At 36.1% G+C, this 19,723-nt stretch overlaps 1 protein-coding gene across 1 annotated transcript in view; it reads right to left on the reverse strand.

Moving 5' to 3' along the window:
- The window catches only part of PPFIA2 (PTPRF interacting protein alpha 2), a 333,320-nt gene extending 320,776 nt beyond the window's left edge, over positions 1 to 12,544 (reverse strand). Inside the window, exon 1 of the mRNA XM_035901684.1 lies at positions 12,296 to 12,544. Coding sequence (XP_035757577.1) covers positions 12,296 to 12,544 — 249 coding nt within the window. The remainder of the gene's footprint in view (positions 1 to 12,295) is intronic.
- Positions 12,545 to 19,723: the final 7,179 nt, after the last annotated feature.

Consider the following 19,723-nt stretch of genomic DNA (forward strand, 5'->3'; position numbering starts at 1 on the left):
TTTCAGACTTAAATGTAGGTTCCCAAATAATCTTCACTGATCCTTATAAAGTATGCAGAAGTTTCTATTTGCATGGAAATAAAACCATCTGCCCATGCATGGTATTATTTCTGAAGACTTAATCTGTGAATTTATAAATGCATAGACATGTTCAATTTTGTGAAAAAGTGTGCTTCTTGAAAGCAGTTTTTGAAATTTACAATAAATTTTTTGAAATTACAATTTTCAGTAAACAACACCTCCTCAAATCTGCCCATACCATCCAAATATTGAGTCTCTGTAGGGGATCTATACAATACATGTGAGAGATTATTAGATTGTTGACTGTATGCTCATAACTGCATGCCACAGTTGTGGCCAGAAGTAGCAGTAGTTCACATTGCAAATGGATCAGTGGGACTACACAAAAATAAATACACATTTGTTTCCTAATACAGGAGACAGTTAAATCTGTATTATAGCTAAGAGTCTAAACAGAGTTAAATGGAAAGGAAAATGAGCCACAGAACTTAGCTGAATATTCAATAAAACAGGATAAAGAAATGGGACAAGTCAATTGATTTCTTCTCCAGATATACAGTGTTAGGATTTTAAATATGTTTTGGCTGACAAAGTTATTTTATAGCAGATACAAACAGCAACTCAAATAATAGCCAGGTATCTGGATCTCATATGAATGTCTAAAAATTACTGAACAGTAAGAAATTCTCTATCTTTAAATATCTCATTTTTTCTTGGAATACTTCTGATATCAAGATTTTACTGCTAATAAGAAATTAATTTAATAGGGGCAACCATATTTATCTAGTGTTCATTTTTTCAGGAGTATCATCTTCTACACATTTTTGACCAAAGATGTACAGCAATGTGCTTACACGCCAATTCACCCTTCACCTTTTAGAAAAGAAAACATTGCAAATGTGTTTGGCACTTCTTAGCATCTTGGGTATTCACTATTTCCATTGTGATTGCAGGATTTGATATTATTAAGCAAAGGAAGTATAATACACAGACTTAATGTATAAATGTAAGCTCCAAATTCCATCTCCAAAACACACTTGTCCAGATGGCACTTTTATTCATTAATATCAAAGAAAGAGTACCTTTTTTTTCAGGAGACCAGAAAACCTATTTTCTGAATATAAAATTCATCTTAGAGTGTTCAATGCCTATACAGTATTTGTCATTGTAACAGAAAAAAAATAGAAAAATCAGAATTTTGCACTGCAGACTCAAATACTCTCATGAGCCTTGTTTTGATAGTGAGAATGTTAAGGAGCATTTCTGATGTGGGCACAGTGCAAATATTCACATTTGCTTAGCTAGGCAAGCTAAAAATTAACAATCACAAATGGTCTTGCCAAACCAAAATGTTTTCCCGAATCCCTATCATGCCCAACCAAAATGTTTTCCGGAAGCTCCTGCATATTTCTTCCCTAACTCAATAGGATATGTCTAAAATGCTGTCCGAAGTAACTGCACGCATTTCAAGAAGCACTGCATTCTCATGCATGTGCCCGGTCTTCCAAATAACCCATGAAACTGTAGACGCATGTGGGCCTATTCAGGCAGAAGATCAGTCTCAAAAGGAATCAGACAGGAAGGTTGTTCCAAGATGGGGGATTAATTTCTTCTCATAGAACTGCAGGGTTGTTTTTTATTGTGTGCACTTGTTTAAACATGTAATGCAATTACTTGATAATAGATGTAACTTCAGTGCCGAACCTCTAGTGAAAAACTTATCAGAACAGATTCACAGCCTGTCTGCCCCTTTGCTCAGCTTGCTCCTTAGCTACTTTCTCTTTAAGGACTAGTTCACTGATTGAAATAAATGGAAAAACTTCCATACTGACTTCCATGAACTCTGGCCTAGGGCTTTACTTCCTGTGCAGACTGTCTTTCACTCTATCCCTCTTATTGATTTCTACGACTTTGATGCAGAGAAGTATGGTTTATCCACTTGTTCATTACCTTTTCATTATTACTTGTTCCCTTTATTCATCATTATGTTCCCTTCTGCTTAGAGTCTCACAAAAAAAACCCCAACATATGGGAAAAAACAAATCTGTAATTTTGTTTACTTCATAATTTCAAATAAACCAACCTGTAACAGATGACCTTACTGTAGGTATCCAAGATTTATTTAATATTATCTGTTTTGACAGACAATCTTCATAACAAATCGACTGTCACAATATAATTGGGTTTTTTTAGAACTCATACATGGTAAAGAATGCAGTAGACCAACAATAATTTAAAAAACAAAACAAAACAATACAAACTTAATCAGATTCTAACTAGGAAAAAAACATGCTTAAAGGATAAGATATACTCAGCAAATGATGATTTGGAGCAGATTCTTTAGCAGGCTGTTGAAATGTTGTATTATATAAAATAAGCTTACTGCTCTACCCAGCCCTTAACTTCTATCCATAGAAATTCAGATTCCTGGTGATCATGTGAAAGATACACTTTCAACAATATGAGCAAATCTGTTTTCTTCAGAGTCAACAGGAAAACTCCACAGATTTCAATGAGAGCTAAACTATGTGTACTTTAGAAAAAATCATGTCCCTAACATAATTTTATGGTTTTGAGCAAATACTTGATAGTACAGGCAAATATTTGTTAATATAGAAGATAGCCTGAATAAGACACTTCTAAAAGCTGATTCTTAAATATTCTGCATTTTCTTTGCTTTTAATAGAGAAAGGATTAAGGAAGGAATATGTATTTTCAAGAAGCTATATTTCTGTCTTGCATTTTTGTCTTGATGTGCTGTTCTAGGATGACTTCTGAGCCTCTACCATCCACCTTCAAGGACATGAGCAAAAAGTATCTCATCATAGTTAAGCTTTATAAAATTGCTTTATTTTTTCTAGTTTTTCCTCACCATAAAACAGAATAGTTCAGTTAGAAGGGACCTACAATGACCACCTAGTCCAACTGCCTGACCACTTCAGGGCTGACCAAGTTAAATTGTATTAAGGCCATTGTCCAAATACCTCTTAAACACTGACATGCATGACTGTAGCTCTTATGACTACAGCTGTTATGAAAACTAGAAAAAAAGAATTACAACAGTTGTTATGAAACTATGGTGTCTACAATTTTCATGGTAACAGGTTCATTAATAAGGACTTGGATAGCCATCTCTGCTCTATTCTGTTGATCAGCACCACTGTATTTTTATCTCATATTCAGTCATGTGTCTTTATAAGCATTCAGATAATGAGCCATCAATAGTTAATGTAGCATTTGATGCACCTGGTTCAAGCTAAAATAATTGAGAGCAATGTTCATAAGCAGATATAGAGTGAAATGGGAGAATGTAGTCTTGCTGATAGCTTCACGCATTCACTGCATGCTCTTCCTCCTCCTCTATTTATGTTTGTCTTTTTTCTGGTATCCCAGCTTTTTCTTCTGCTGCACTGTCACATCAGTCTTCTTCGGTCATCAAGTATTTATTACAAAGTCCACAGCTTTTAAGAGAAAATCTCCTGCTTACAAATATTTGCAATATCCTACTGAATACACAGAACTTCACAAGAGCAAAGAAATAATAAACTCATACTTGAAAAGAATTCAAGTAAGCCAGCTAAAGCATTGCCCTACTTATGCCACTGATACAGTCAGTCTGTGTTTTGACAGCTAATATTAATTAGGAGCCATCAACCATAATAAAATTGGTATTTAATACTATGCAAACAACTTTTATTTGCTTTTATGTAGAAAAAGAATAGCCATGTATACATGTTCTGTAAGTAACTGAGGAAGGTAACACTTAAACCTTTCCTAAATATTTTTAAGGTTGGACACAACTCATAATTTCAGCATTATGTTCCACTTAAACCATTGTAACTTAATAATGCCAAGTTTCCTTTGAATTCCAGATGCTCTGTCTCTCCATCATATATTTAAAACCTCTAACAACATGTACTTACTTCTATATTTACTTTGTTAGAATTAATTTAATAGTTGTGTGTATAGTCTTTTGCATACATATCAATATGCTTCCCTTAGTATTCGTATCTTGAGATAAACAGTTAACTAGCAAAAAAAGCATTATTCAAATTTGTTTATGAAAATATTTATGTTCACATTTAGTAATTTAAACTGATTTTGACAGTCACAAAGACTTGCACTGACTTCAGTGGGAACTGCATGGGTTCAGAACTCCTGAAAATTAAGACTTTCTTATTTAGTAGGCTGAACAGCTGTTCTTTAAGACAGTGGAAATCTCCTAGAGATAGCAACAAACACTGGATTAAGCTTTAAGTTTCGCACATGAATATTGAATGCCACACTGGATTTCTGAGCCAGAAAACTTGGAACTTCTACCTCAGACACATAGGATAGGATCTCCATTTCACTTCTTGGAATTCTTTTTGAATTATTCTGTGGAAATGTGAGGAAGAAAAAATTATCTTGCAATATAAAGAAGTTGATGGAGACCTTACAGAAGCGCTTCGTACAAGAGAAGGTTTTTAGTACTTAAAAAAAAGTACTGATTATTCATTCCAATATACAGGATGTCATTGGTACTCTATGTTCTTCAGCATAGCCAGAAAGAAATAAAATGGGAAGAAAAGCCATCACTCCATCTTCATCACAAGAACAAGAGCTATCTTAGGAACAATACTGTGAGTCGAACTATTCCTTCTACCCAAACAGCAAATACTTGAAATTGCTTAGCGAGTGTCCAATCTTAAATGAACAAAATGTATTTTCAATTATTTTAAAATGTGTTTATGTTTTTCTGGTGGGCTATTTTATTTCTGTATCTATGACACTATATGTATGTCACTATTTCGTATTTATGCACTATATGCACACACATTTAAACAGAAAATACAACCTCAGAGTAAGGTCCTACTGACTTACTGTTGCCTTCCTATATCTTTCTTGTCCCTGGCAGTAAAACATTCATTGTTCATCAGTATTGGAAGAAACTGCAAGGCTATCAACAAAATTCTCTAATCACAATCCTATTAAAGCTTAATATTGATCAAATTACATAAACTGGTTCAATAAAACAAGGTCATTACATTTCTCTCTTTGGATTTTCCCTTCTATCGTGCCTCCAGTAAGCATTTTTAAATAAGTGGTATCTTATTAGGCAGAATAAAACTTGAATGATTACCAGTGTATTTCTATTACTGATTTTATTACTGAATTATTGTAGCTAACAATTATAGTTTAGCTGAAATCTATGGGCAACTAGGGGATATCAAAGCATTCTTTTTAGCATTGCAGTCCCACACCCCAAACAATTCTACTATCTATATCCAGAAACAACAATTTTCAAATAGTGCTAATGATAAGATTTATTACAGAGGAAAAAAAAAATATTTTTGCAATAGCTTGAAGAATTTATACTTAATTAGAACTATATGTTTAGATCTCCACCAGAGAGATTCACTGGAATCACAATACACTCCAAGTCACTGGAAATAAAAAAAATTAAACAAGAAACTGGAGCCATTTCTCCTCCGTGTTCTTTACCAAGACCAAAAAGAAAGTGTGACTTTAATTCTTTAGTACTGGATATTTCTCTGTTTGTTGTAAAATAGTAAAGATACTTTAAACAAAATTCTAAAGAGGCTAGTATAGAAACAAGCAAGTCAAATGTTCCATTGTACATGCAATATTAGGAAGTCTTTCATAAGGTTGTAAATTTTTATTAAATATTTAATCAAATGAAAAGTTATACATTTGTTTGCTGGCTACTATTAGAAGAGTTGTTTGTTACTGCTGTACAATTTCTCAGAGGAGGATGCTGTCTCAGATGGACTAGACAAGTTTTAAAGGTCCCTTCCAACCCAAACTATTCTATGATTCTATGATACAGATTAGTATGTATTTCAGAAACACCCTCTTCCTAGGCTTGGATAGCTACCCCTGCTTTGAGTTCTAGCAGTCCCTCTCAGTATGAACTATTCTATAATCTCTACCAAAGAATAGCATATTTAGACTCCTGTACTTTTAAAAGGTCCATTTTAAATTTAGGGGGTTTATGCACAGAAGAATTCACCTCGTGTAAGTTTAGCTGTCTAAAAGTTAACCACCCAAGATAGGCACCAAGGCTCTTTCTATGGTCACGAGAAAAAAACAAAACAAAGTTACAGCATTTCCACGTTCACCCTACCTATCTTACAGAATGATCTGCCCTTTCTGAGGGGCCTAATTTTCCCATTTTCTTATAGAGAGATTCTATATGATCAAGACCAAATGCTTTACTTCTAGACAGCTTTATTAGTTGGAATGAATTGTACTATAAAACACATAGCGTAGGTGCAGATTCTGATTATTAGAACATGAAGAGTTATAGCCGTGTAAAAAAAAATCTGCTAACATAAATGCTCAGTGAAATCAGAACTTAGCAACTGCCCAGTAAAGGAGATCAAAACACACATGAAGGAAAGATTTGGTAAATAAAGAAATAGATATTTTATGTATTCTTTAAAGCAGCAAAAACTATGTACCAACATATTTTACCCACTTGAAAACGTCAGCATAACTACAGCAATGTCAGTGACGGTATGACATTTCCATCATCTATGAATTTTCTCTGAACAAAAGCAATGTAACTGTAAATCAAAGCACTAGTGAATGAATGCAGGTCATGATCAACGACCTTCTTTTGGAACAACATTTCACCTATGAAGTTTGCTTTCAAATTGTGATTATCGCAGGCTTTTCAGCCTTGCAACAGCATTTCTCTAAGCTCTTTTGGACTCTGAAGTGTAAAAACTCTTTAGCAACATTTAAAATTAAAAAATCCTGACTATGAAATAAGCACAGAACTTCAAAAAAAATCTTGCAATATCATTGACTTTTAATATTAAGTAAAAAAATGCAATATTTTGTTTTTATTCAAAGGACTTTAAAATAATTTAATATTTTAATTAAAATTATATAAACATTCAAATTGAAAATCAAACCATTGTGTTTGAAAATTTAATTTGGAATTTATTTTCTAAGAATCATCCACAATATATTTCTGTTATTGGTCCAGATTCAGACTGAAAGTAACTTACGCATCAGAGTGAAAAGATCTTACACATTTTCATCAATCCTTTAGTAATAAGCCCAGCAATATCTAGCTAAATTCCCAGTGCAGGACAGGAGAAAGAGACTGACTTTGACAGTTATCAGAGAAATTGTCCAGACTTTGACAATCATCAGGATCCATTTCAGCATCTTAAAAGTCTTTTAAATTGCCCACAAAGTTGTTCTTCTATATCACCTTACACAGCCACAGGCCTGGGACACATTGTTATCTCTGTTTCTAGTAATACAATATTCAAGAGGCTACGGGCACACACCAAAACAGAGGAGGTTCCCTCTGGACATCAGGAAACACTTTTTTAATGTGAGGGTGGCTGAGCACTGGCACAAGTTGCCCAGAGAGGTTGTGGAGTCTACCCTCAGAGATATTCAAAAATCATCTGGACACAGTCCTGGGCAGCCTGTTCTTAGTAACCCTTCTGGAGCAGAAGGGTCCCTTCCAACCTCATCCATTCTGTGATTCTGTGAATATTAGATTAATTTCTAAGTAAATCACTGAGCAAGAACATTATTAATGAACAAAGTATACATATTTGCCTTGAAAGTGTGACCTATGAACATCTTCATATAAATAGTAACTCAGCGTCTTCCACACCCTGAAACTTACATTTGAAAGACTAAATGAAACAATAAAACAACCATAAACATGCTTAGTTCAGCAGTGTGTATCAGAGCACATTTATGATTATGGTAACTGTTTGATTCTTTGTAAGTCTTACAATGTCATAAATTGTATTTTTTCAATGTTTGTTTACAAGGCAAATAATATAGGTGATGTTTTCCAGACAATTTAGCTTAGAGAAGATCATGGTGAACTTTGCTTGAGAAACTTCTAACTGAACATTCTCCTCTACCACTGAAGGAGTTACAGTTTCTAACTACAGTTACTAACCTTTTTAGGAGAGCACTCTTTTATGCTACAGAAAAAGACCTAATTTTACTCCAGTAAAATAAAAACATACTGTTAAGTATGCTTCCCAATTACAGTAGAGTTGTATTGTATTTAGCAATTTATTTTTTTTTGCTGGACTCAAGAGCCATGACCTAAATACAATAAATTCCTGTCATAAGGGTACATGCAGTGCAGACCCAAATACACTTTCCTTAGAGGCTTCCACTCGCTGTCAACAGGCAGCTTTGGGAAGAATAAACAAGACCACTTGTGAACTAGGTTCTTAATAGCAGAAGACCTATTACGCAAAGAACAATTCCCAATAGTACTACCACGTAATTCTAATAGTTTTGTAAAAGTATTCAGACTCATGTTTCATTCTTCGTGTGAATGAACCCCCACAAGGTGGAATCTCTCTCCACAATAAAGTCTGAACTAAAGAACAGGAAGCGATGTTCTGGGTCGAATTCAGAGGTTAACCAAAGGTACTATGACATGAGCTTCATCTTGAAAACAGTTTGGGGTTTTTACCCTGACTTTGTCTAAGAAAGATGGATTCTGAATGTCATTCCTTGATAATTCAGGAATTAAATTCTTCCAATGAATGATATATCTTTATTCATCGTACTTTATATTCATTGTTTCTTCCATCAACATTATTTTTGGCTTAAACCATTTCTTTCATCTTTACCTAGTCAGTCCATCTTCCTGCCTCTCCAAGAAAATTTATGAAGTCACTCATATTCCCTCTCAACTCATTTTTCCCAGAAGAAAACTTCAATTAGTCTTTTCATGCAGAAGATATTATTACCTCTTTGCTCTAGCAGTCTTTTTCTGAATCTCTTCCAACTTGAGGTTGGCTCTCAAATCACTGCTGAGCCAAAACCCAGACAATAAGGTTCAAACCACCCCTTGGTTTAACTGCATTAATACTTACCCATTTCTAATAGAAATCCCTTACATAATACATTTCAGAATGAGATTTACCTTTTTTACACCCACCTTCCATTGGCTGTCTACAACCATTCTATAAAATGTATTTTCTCTCTCAGCTACTGCTACCTAAAAGGTCAGAATATAATTTTTTTTAACTGCTAAATACAGGGCCCTCATCTTTGTACCAGGCTGTATCATCCCACCTCTGTTATTCTTGTTCTTGAGTAATATCATACTCATTCCCCTAGTTGACTGTTCAACTCAATCTTGTGTCGTCTAGAATTTCCACTAGCATGCTCCTCCTTCTTGTGCTCAAATTAACAAAAATTGATCCCAAGACACATTCTTAATCAACTACTACTACTAGTCTTCTTCCATCCTGTCAATGTCTACTGTAAGTGAAAAGTTTTCCTCTCTCTCTTTAATTACTTACCTTACTAATTATCTTACTTTTTCTTACTCACTTCCTATCTACTGGTCATTTAAATGGACCCACATCAAAAGATACATGATCTAGGGATATCATAGATCCCTAGACTAACAATTCTGGTGCCAAAGAGTGATGTTGAGTTACTCTGTATAAAGATAATTTTGGTAAACCTGTGTCATATTTTTAAGTTAACTTTCTGACTTCTTAGTTTTTCCTCCAAAATAGGTTTTAAAATCTTCTCTATTATTACATGTAGTCTAACTGGTCTGTAACTGCCTGCTCACTTGTTTTCCCCTTCCTTAACCATAGCTGTTCAGTTAAACACATATGTTCATGAAGTTAGAACTGCTAATCTAATGAAAATAGCAATTACTTCAATGATAGCAATTAACAAGGCAACTATATTTCTGTAACTCAAATTTGAAAGATGTAGTTAATTACACATTGTTCTGTTCAGTACAGATCAATATAAAAACTCAGAGCCATCTACAGTCATACTTCGCATTTTGGTTACAGCATTAACAGCTGTAGCTATAACAGCATTAACTAATCTCTCAAGCTTCACATTTAATGTTATTAATTATTTCCTATTTCAAATCAGACAAGATTTTTCAATGGCTCACTCATTACCCCAGTTTTCATGCAGGTTCTTTTTGTTCAGATTCGACTTACAAAAAGTGCAATGATTTTTCCAGATCATATTTTTAACTGTTTAAGGCAATAAACAAAAGCAGCGTCCTAACAAAAATGCTTCAGAATGTAACTGTATCAGTATACACTTTCTGACTGCAAAGCACTATGTAAGTGCTAAGAAATAATTGAATTTTGAAAACCACTCAAGAAATCAAGAGCTAAAAGAAATATATGCTGGTAAAGCAAGACTCATTAGATATCACATTATAACTAAATCATCATAGTATTCATATATTTATGTATTCTTCTCTTAAATCAAGTGAGCACAGAATTCTTTCTCTCTATGAAATAAATACTGTGTAGGATTTTGTCATAGGGTTCCATCAGGCAGCTAGCTATGCAAGCTTGCCATTCATAAAACCATAAGCAAAAAAGAAAATAATAAATGTAATATGTCGAGCATCTCAAGTCCAGAAAGCAAGCTAAATAGTATGGCAGTGATATGGAAGTTATTTTCTTGGAAGGCTGTATTACTAGAACATTAAATTATTAGGCCAGCGTTCTGTACTTATAGAAACACATTTCTACAGAACTGAATTACTTACATGAAGATCTAGACAACCTATTTGATGGGAAAAAAAATCTGGTTCTGCTTTAAAGTGTAAGCAGAATTTCTTATATAGGAAACCCACATCTCTACTTAGATATATGGATGTATGCTACCTGAAACAGGCATTCTTAACGGTACATGGTAGTGCAAAGTGTTCACCCAACAGAACAATTACTTTTAGGGACTATACAGCTATCATTCAAAAACACACCACAACAATGTTTACTAAAAGAAATAAAAATTAAAATCAAATTATCATCCAGTTCTTTAGAATGTCTGTTTCTTTTAGGCTCTGTACCACATTTGTGCTGAATATTATTTTCCTTAGCTAGTCTCCTGCATTTTAGCAGGAGTTGTGCTTATGTTAGACACAGAAACATTAAGGCTTAGACACCTGCTAGTGCTCAATAGAAATACCTCACTACGGGCTGAGTGGAGTGTGCCTCTGTACTAAGCGGCAGACTAAATGGGGGTTCACAGATGCAGAGCCTTCTCTCTTCAGACGTCTAGCAATAAATCTTTGAATAAAGGATCTGTGCTGTCTTTCACTTATTCTTTTACACTCTTCTATGAAGACACACCAGTGGAAAAGAAGCTCAACTGCCCACAAACTAGAGAAAAACAAAACTCGCCTTGATTTTACTGTAGATCAAAATCACTGCTACTCCTTTTTGTTTGACACAAGCCAAGTGTAGTCATTCTTATTGCCTGGAGTTAATGCTGAAGTTGCTAATGCTATTCTCCAAATTATTACAGTCTCTCTCTCCTTTTCAGCCCTATCCAAACATATTTCAATAACCTGCTGGGGTTAGTGCTTATGCAGTGGGTGCCGTTTTCCTTTTCTGTCTTTAAGAACTTTCTCACTGATTTGATTCATCCTTACCACCTCCTTCCAGTCACACAGCTGAATCTGTCTTCCCTCCTTCCTAGCCACAGGTATACAGCTTTATCCAGGCAAGTAGGCCCAGGCACTCATGCTTACAATCAAATTCTCTTGCAAACAACAGTTGGGAGGTGCAAAGAAAACATGGAAAAAAACTGTGGTTTGACTAATGGTATATTTCAAATCTCTGTCCAGGTATACAGACTGAACTAAGATGTTTCTTTCCTTTTAATTCTTGTATCTTGAAAAATAATATTATATTGATATATATTTTTGAGATATAATATCATACTATTATTTTAACTGAAGTAATGCATTCCTCGGTTCCTAAAAAAAGACCAAAGTAATTTTATATAATGAAATTTATATAATTACTTTTAAAATTAATAAAAATATTAACATCCAGTTGGTTTTGTGTGTTGTTCATTATTTAACCTACGTATGCTAGTTTTATTTGTTATAACGCTATTTTGAAACTTTTATCTGGAATAGAGTAGGAAGCATCCTCATTCTTTTTCTTCATTCCCACCATTAGATCTTTAATTTAAATGATCCCTCATCTGTTGTAAATGCTAGAGCAACAGCCAAAAGAACCAGTAGCTACAGACCTTCATCTTGCTCTCCTTGAAGTCAACAGCATTACTCCTACTCATAACTTTGAAGAAAAGACAGTTCCCAAAGAGGTCAAAGCAGGTACTATTAAATCGATAGGAGTTCTGCAGCTGACCTTAACAGGAGCAGAATTTGGGCCTCAAGGAATAAATACTGATTAGGATTAAAGTAAGTGGCATTAAGTAGAAAACTGGTGAACTTAAAAAAAAATCTTTATAAACTACATACCTGAGGCAGTGCTGAGTTAAGCTGTCGCTGGAGGGAGTCTCTGTCGTAGATGACATCCTGTAGGCGTTGCTGTGCAAGTGACAAGCTTTCCTGCGTCTCCCGAAGAGTATCAAGGAGACGGTCCCTTTCATCCAGCATGTTCACCATCAGCTGCTCAAAGTGAGAATCTGAGTCTGAGCCGCTGCTTTGGGACCCCCGTTGACTCATCGGGGTGTCCTCATTTATCGTTGGCATCACTTCACACATCATTTCTTTAAAAAAACACAAATCAAGGAAAAGCTCTTCAGTAGAGAAACATTTGAGGGGATTTCATAAGAGGAATTAACTCTGTCACATAGACACGGTTAGTAGATTATTGCATTGTTCCCTCTTTCAACTTTGTGTTTTCAATGTTAATCAGATGGTCGATAGACAGGGATTAAATACAGTGACTAATTCCACACAGCAAAGACTTTGAATATGCTTCCTAAACTGAGAGAATAATGACTGGAAGGAGATGGAAGTTAACAGAATATTTTAAATTATTAATAGTTTTGCAAATAACGCTCTCTTAAAATAACAGAAAATACTTCCTCTGCAGTTGTAGTCTCCTTTATCGTTGATCTTCTTCCCTCTCTTACTTAATATCATTGTTGAAATGTTGGTATTGATGCCAATAGCTGCCATTAATTGCCAGGTTTTGCCCTGCTCTAGGCATTTCTACAGTACAGCTCAGGCTAACCATTGATCCAGTATCATGCTGCCTTAACAATGCCAGGTTAATCTATTTTTCTATCTAGTTATTCCCACCCTCAGGGGAAATTATTCTCCAGTGAGCTCGTTCAGTAAGAGGTCAAGAACTAGAAACTCTCTGCTAATTACCATCCCTGTGATATCTTGTGCAAATTGAATTACCAGGGACAGAATCACTCTTGTTTGTTTCCTAAAAAACAGTCCTGAGCAGAACAAATAATATCATCTAGTCCCATTCTTCAATTATAAAGCTACTTACATAACTCTCAAAACCTTGGTTTGTGTGTGGGGAATTTTTTTAAAAAAATGAAAAGACTGTGTTAATAGTAGATGGTATCTACCCAATGAAAGTCACCCAAAGAATCAGAAATTGTTTTTCTAGCATGACTGAAGTACAGCAGACATAACTTTACACATACTTAAGGGTTACTTTCTGGAAACTCTCTTATTGCAGTTGCTATTGGAAGCCTTTTATCTCAGAAAGTGGGATCAAGGTGCTTTTGCTTCATCTACTGGAAGTTAAAACATTTTGCCCGGGAGTTTGCTGTGGACCTTCTGGACATGAACTTTGTCTACAATACATGTGGCTGACACACTTCCACTGGTAAGCGTGCCACCACGTAACTTTCTCACCATTTCAGTCTCAATATTATAAGGGATTAGCTCTACATACTCTTAAACCTCGCCTGCTTTCCGAAGTAGGAAAATGGAACTTGTGAAAGTTGAATTTATGAAAGATGGAAGATGTAGCTGTTACAGAATGTAACTTAAAGACAGGCCATACACCAGGGAACAAAAAAACTAACACACCTGTACTTAATTCATTAAAACCAACTCCTCCTACCATCACTAAGCCACAAGGAATCCTTGTGCTAACACTGCTTGCTGCTAAGATTTACTGGGAAAATGACATAGCTTCACTAAGATTAGCTGGCCTTGGTCATATTCTGAATGTTCATTCAGAATTCAGTATTCTTAATTTTCACTTTTTCAGCAGATGTGATAGCTAGCAAAACTGGCACCAAACATCGGTATTTCAGCATGAATTACTAGCTACTACTGTGTAGCTTTTACAGGCAATAGTGTGACTACTGAGGTTTCAGGTAGGTCTTGATCCTGTTTTCAAGGTGTCTGGACTGGAGGCAAGGTAAAGGTTGTTAGTGGCTAATATCCACTTACTAATTAATTAGGTGCAAGAGAAGCAGTTAATAGCCTGAAGGGATAGATACTGAAAAGTTCCTCACACCTCCAGTATATTTAGGTCAGGTATATTTACCTAGGACTGTCTGATTCAATGCTGCATATCTCCATTGCTCACTGGGTTCAAAACTTTCTATTCCAGAAACCTTTGCCTCTGCTAAACTATAGGCTCCTCTAGGAAGCACCACAATGTCCTTTCTTATTCAGATGACATTAATTCATCAGTGCCTCCATCTCCATAAAAACTTCAAGTTTACAAATATTTGCACCATTACCAACCAATCTTCATGGTATCTACTACTTCCTCTTCTGAGTATGGACAGTGTGTACTGTGAGGCACCATAGATGCGGAGTGACTAAACTGCAGCAGCACCAGCAAGGACAGTTTGAATAAAACAGAACCCATCCTCCTGCACTTCAGTTTCCCTGCAGAGGCAGAACAGCTTTTGGGGAGTTCTTGCTGAGGTAACTGCTTTGTCCACTGTTGACTGTTGACAGATATCTTGAGATGTGGAACTACCGGCAGGGAGGAGTCACTGCCTTGCCTCCATGATCCTCTTACAATGTTGCGGGAGCACATTTAACTTGGAAAGCGGCCATCACTCTGTGGAGTGTCTCCACCCAGGTTCCACCTGTGGCTAACCAGTTTGGGATGGTCAACTTCACAGTGACCAAAGGGATAACTAAAACATCTAAGGCCATTTGACACTTGCTCAGTTTAATCATAACTTTTCAGGATGCAGCAGGTGACCAGAGACCAAGGTCTCTGCATGCCCACTCTTCAAGACCAAAGAAAACAATTCAAATTGTTGCTGAACCTTTCCTGCCTCATGATCATCAACATCTCATGGGCCACGCTTCCTGCCCCAGGGGATTCACACCAGTGAACCTTCTTCCTTCAAGAAATTACCTCCAATGTGCTGCACATGCAGATCAAGTTTATGGTCTGAACAGCACAGCATACACTACCACTGCTCACATGCAGTGGCAGAGTGAGAGCGGTGCAATTTTGTATGCATGTTGGTGTGTGGGGGGGGAACAGATAGGGAAACCTCTGTGCGGACCTTAGCACCCTGTATTCAAACAAGATAGAAGATCTCCTCCTACAGTCATTAGGGGGATGGGGAAGCGATACATATAAAAAAGTGGTTGTAGGGCAGCAATGGAGCCCATGGGTTGAACGCTCATAGCACTATTACCACATCTTCTCCCTCTAAGCTGCTGCATTCAGGGAGGGGAGTGGACCGTGCACTGTGCTTATTTTGAAAGCCTGGGCTGCATTATCCTGACATGGCACAAGAAACAAACTTGGGCTATGAGTAAGACCGCAGAGAAGGCACGGAACGGGTGGGCAGTTCCTGATGTAGGCAGTTGCTATTTGGAAGTTTTCTCCCACAGCTCACAGTCCCAGGAGAATCTTTAAAAGGTACAGCTGTTCTTGCAGTCAGACTGGTGATGCGCATTGCTTTCCAGCAGTTCAGAGATCAGTGCCATTATTTCATTGGAACCACGTGCATCCTCTCCTTTTCCCCACCCTCACTTAAGAGACAAATACAGAAAAGCAGTATGCTAACCTGGCCCAGATCAGAAGTGCTGGTAGGGTTTGCCAGAAAGGGGTGTACTGATACTTGCAACAGTGAGGAGCAGGGGAAAGAGGAATCCTGGGCCATATCCTCACATGAATCTTTTGTGAGAGCCAACAATGAGGACCCAGGAACAAGTCTGAAGGGAACCCAGCTTCTCAGGCTGTTCCTGAGTCATCAACCCATAAAAAAGGAACAAAATTTCAAACAACTGCAGGTTTATTGTAAGGTTCCCAAATAAAGATTTCTTGTAGCTCTTCATTAAAGACATATATGCCATGCTGTTCTGATTTACTGTGATTTGTGTCTTCTTGCCTTTAGAAAACCATTCTTTTTAATTTTTTTATTTTTTTAAACTTCATCTGGCATTTATCACTCATACCTTGCCAGCAGATGGGATGATTTCAATGTCCCGAGGCTGCCACCATTTAACACTGTTCCCAAGAAATGCTGGCCTTCTTCCAGCACATGTTCAAGAATAAAGCCACTTCCCCAGGACCTTATTGCACCCTTTATGAATTTTAGGCTTGATATCAGGAAGCAATCAAAATACTGAGAATATTTGAAGGATTTTAAAAGGAAGAAAAAAAGTAAAAAAAAAAGTTCATCAAGAGAGGCTGCAACACAAGTTAGGGCAGGTAAAGCAGAGAAAGGACCTCAAACCAAGAAATGTAAATAGAGGAAGAAATGTCAGCAAGCAGACCAATCACAGTTTAGTAGTAGAAGATTGGCAGCTAAGGACAAACAGGAGAGCACATATGCATTTGGTTCTTTATAGAGCAAGTGAAGCACATCAGGGAGTTACAAGAGTTCTTGAAGTTTCCAGAGCCTTCGGATGGTATGCATGTACTTGACAGCCCTTGGTTAACCACATGATGATGTGGTTCACACATGGGGTCAGGACATTAGATTGAAGAGCAAGCTTCCAGTTTAATTATAGCTGAAAGGAAGTTAGTTTGCACACACCAAAAGCACATAGAAATCTAAGCCAACATAATGCAGATGGAAACAACTGACGGATTCATATTAAAACACAGAATAAAAACAGTATGGCTATCAGCAGTTAGGTCTGATTGCTAATGTGGTCATACCTTGAGTAATTTTAATTATATTTTTAAATTTCCAGTGCGGGAAGAAAGCAACTTCTGATTTTCCTTCTACGTAACTCTGAATTTTAAACCTAACTTTGGTGAATAAACACCAAAAGCACAACAATTTTTACTCTGGTTTCATAATACAATCAACTGAAATATTTCGTACACTGAAATCAGGAGGAATTTCTGTAACTACCTACTCTTGGCCCACTAACCACAGACCGTAAATCTGTGTTAAGCTAAAGTATATTTCATACAGGAAGGATTTCAACCATTAAATACTTCAGGAGATCTCTCTAGTAAAATAATCAGAATTAGTCATTCTTTCTGTGAAAAATACATGCCTTTTTCAACTGTATTTCTAAGGGAGACACAACCATATTCAATGCGGCAGTTCTTAAATGCTCAGAATGAGGCTATTGGCAGGCCCACTTCTATTACATTTCAGACCTACCGTGCCACATGCATTTTGTGGCTGATCTGCAAGTTTACAGAAATTTTTATACATCTCAGATACATTTCCCTATATACACATGAATCAATTTTCATATGGACAGATCAGATGCATCCTAGACTTACTAGATATGCATACAGTTTAGGAATTACAGGTCCGTGGAAATGTGGCAGATATTTGTCACAAATACACAGTTTTTATTAATTCATGTAGATGCCAATTCTACTCAGAACAGAACTTAGCAGGACAAATAACGGACCACCTTTAAACTTCCTTTTTGTCCATCACCCTTACTGCTTCAAAGACTGGTTAGGCTCATGGGACTTGATTTTCTAAACCATATCTTCTGGATAGACTAAATACGGTCACAAACTGACACCTGGATATTCCATGTTTTCTAATTGTGTTTGTCAGCCAATAATTTGAGATCCTGCTCCCCTGTCATACAATTAACTTTATGTAACTATATAACCAGAGACAGCCCCAGAAGATCAAAGATCAGGATGAAGTTTCCCAGCCCTCTACTCTTCTGAACTGTTTTTATACAGTGGTAATAAGTTGTTAGCTCCTCATTCAGCTCCATGTGCACACTGAAATTCAGACGCACAAGTATGCTCATCGAGTCTCTGCATGTATTTTAATCTCTCCATTTGGTCTGCATGCACCAGCTCCGATGTTAAGACTTTTGTTTTCCCAGGGTAATATTCCATTCCATTCCAATACATTCCTATCAACTACTGCAAGGCAATTACAGTTACCGTCTTCAATGAGTCCTATTAGGGAAAAAGAATTCAGAGCTGACAGTAGCAGTAAAGGAGGAATGAGCAAAGACAAACTGTGCATGAAGCACTGGAATCCCTTCTCTGAAGCTTACAACAGAAAACTTGAATTGCATTGCCACAATTCTAAATGGCAAAGTAACTTCTCCTACAATTTTCAGGTAATGTGATGAAAAATAAGCAAAACTGGAATATATAAACATCTGCCTTAAACTTCAGAAATTTACAATGATCACTGAATCTTCTTTTTAGAAGAATCATCTCCACCACTGAGCAACCTGATCTTATTTTAAAGTTAGTCATGCATTGGGCAAGGCATTGGCATAGATGACCTCCAAAGGTCCATTCCACACTGAATAATTCCATGTGTCTGGAGAGAGCTTTAAGTTCAAAGAATTCACTCATTTACCATAGAGATTTTGAAATTTAATATACATTTCAATAAGGCTGGAGGGAAATTTGAAATTAAAAAACCCACGACTAAAACCCCACATTGTGGCTCATCTCATTACATTCATATAAAAAAAAATGTTTTATTAGGATGGCCTGCCTTATGGAGAATTTGGGGCTCTATACTTGGAAGACCTCTACAAAAAATAAATAAAATTATCATTGACAAGTAAAAAATAAACATCGGTTATGCTTCATTACAAGTATGGCCACATTTTCAGATATGGCTATTTACACTACATGTCACAATTTCTGAGCGATGTTTCAAAAAAGAAAACAAAAGTCCCAAAAAACCTACAAAGCAGACAAATCTGAAAACATAATCGCATGATGATGGGAAACGAACACATACATTTTAGACATCCAAAACAAAAACCTGTACTTAGGTTTGGAAATGCAGGCAATTACTCTCTGACAGAATATATTCACACACAAAAAACCCCCCCAGAAATATTATATCGGATGATAAAATGCCATGTTTCAGAACACTTTACATTTAAAAGTTTGAAAAATCTTCTAACTTAATTTGTATGGCCTTGTTTATTTTCTGGCTTTACTTATCATTCAAATGGTTTAAACAAAAGAAAGGTTTGAAGAAAGAAAATATTTTAATGCTTTACATTTTTTCACTTACCCCGTGAATCACAGTAAAGCAAATGATGAAAAAGTACTTTTAGAATAAAGATTGAAAAACTGTTGAAGCCTAGCTTGGCAGGAGAACACTTATGTACAGTATGACATATACCACAGGTAACTGGTATATGCTCCTTCTAGAATCACAAAAGAAGAAACAGTAAATATAAATAAATATTTTTCTCCAAAATTCCAACATTGAAGTTGTTCCTATTCAAGGTCATCATCTGTTATCAAGTCAATGTTTACAAGATACACAAAGGCATGATGTGCTTGGTACATTTAGGAAGTTTTCTGACTATGCCATTAATGAGAAATAAAAAAATGAATACATCATGTCCTCACCAAGGAAAAATAAAAAACTTTTCCTAATACCATTCTCTCAAAAAGCAAACAAGCAAACAAACAAACAAACCCAAGAACCAAGAAACACAGACTTGCCTTCTTCTCAAAAGAAAGATACATGGTATTGAATGCAATAAACTCAGAAATCTGTAAGCAGC

This window comes from Egretta garzetta, unplaced genomic scaffold (assembly GCF_000687185.1).
Source record: "Egretta garzetta isolate BGI_Z169 unplaced genomic scaffold, ASM68718v1 scaffold68, whole genome shotgun sequence".
NCBI classification, from domain to species: domain Eukaryota; kingdom Metazoa; phylum Chordata; class Aves; order Pelecaniformes; family Ardeidae; genus Egretta; species Egretta garzetta.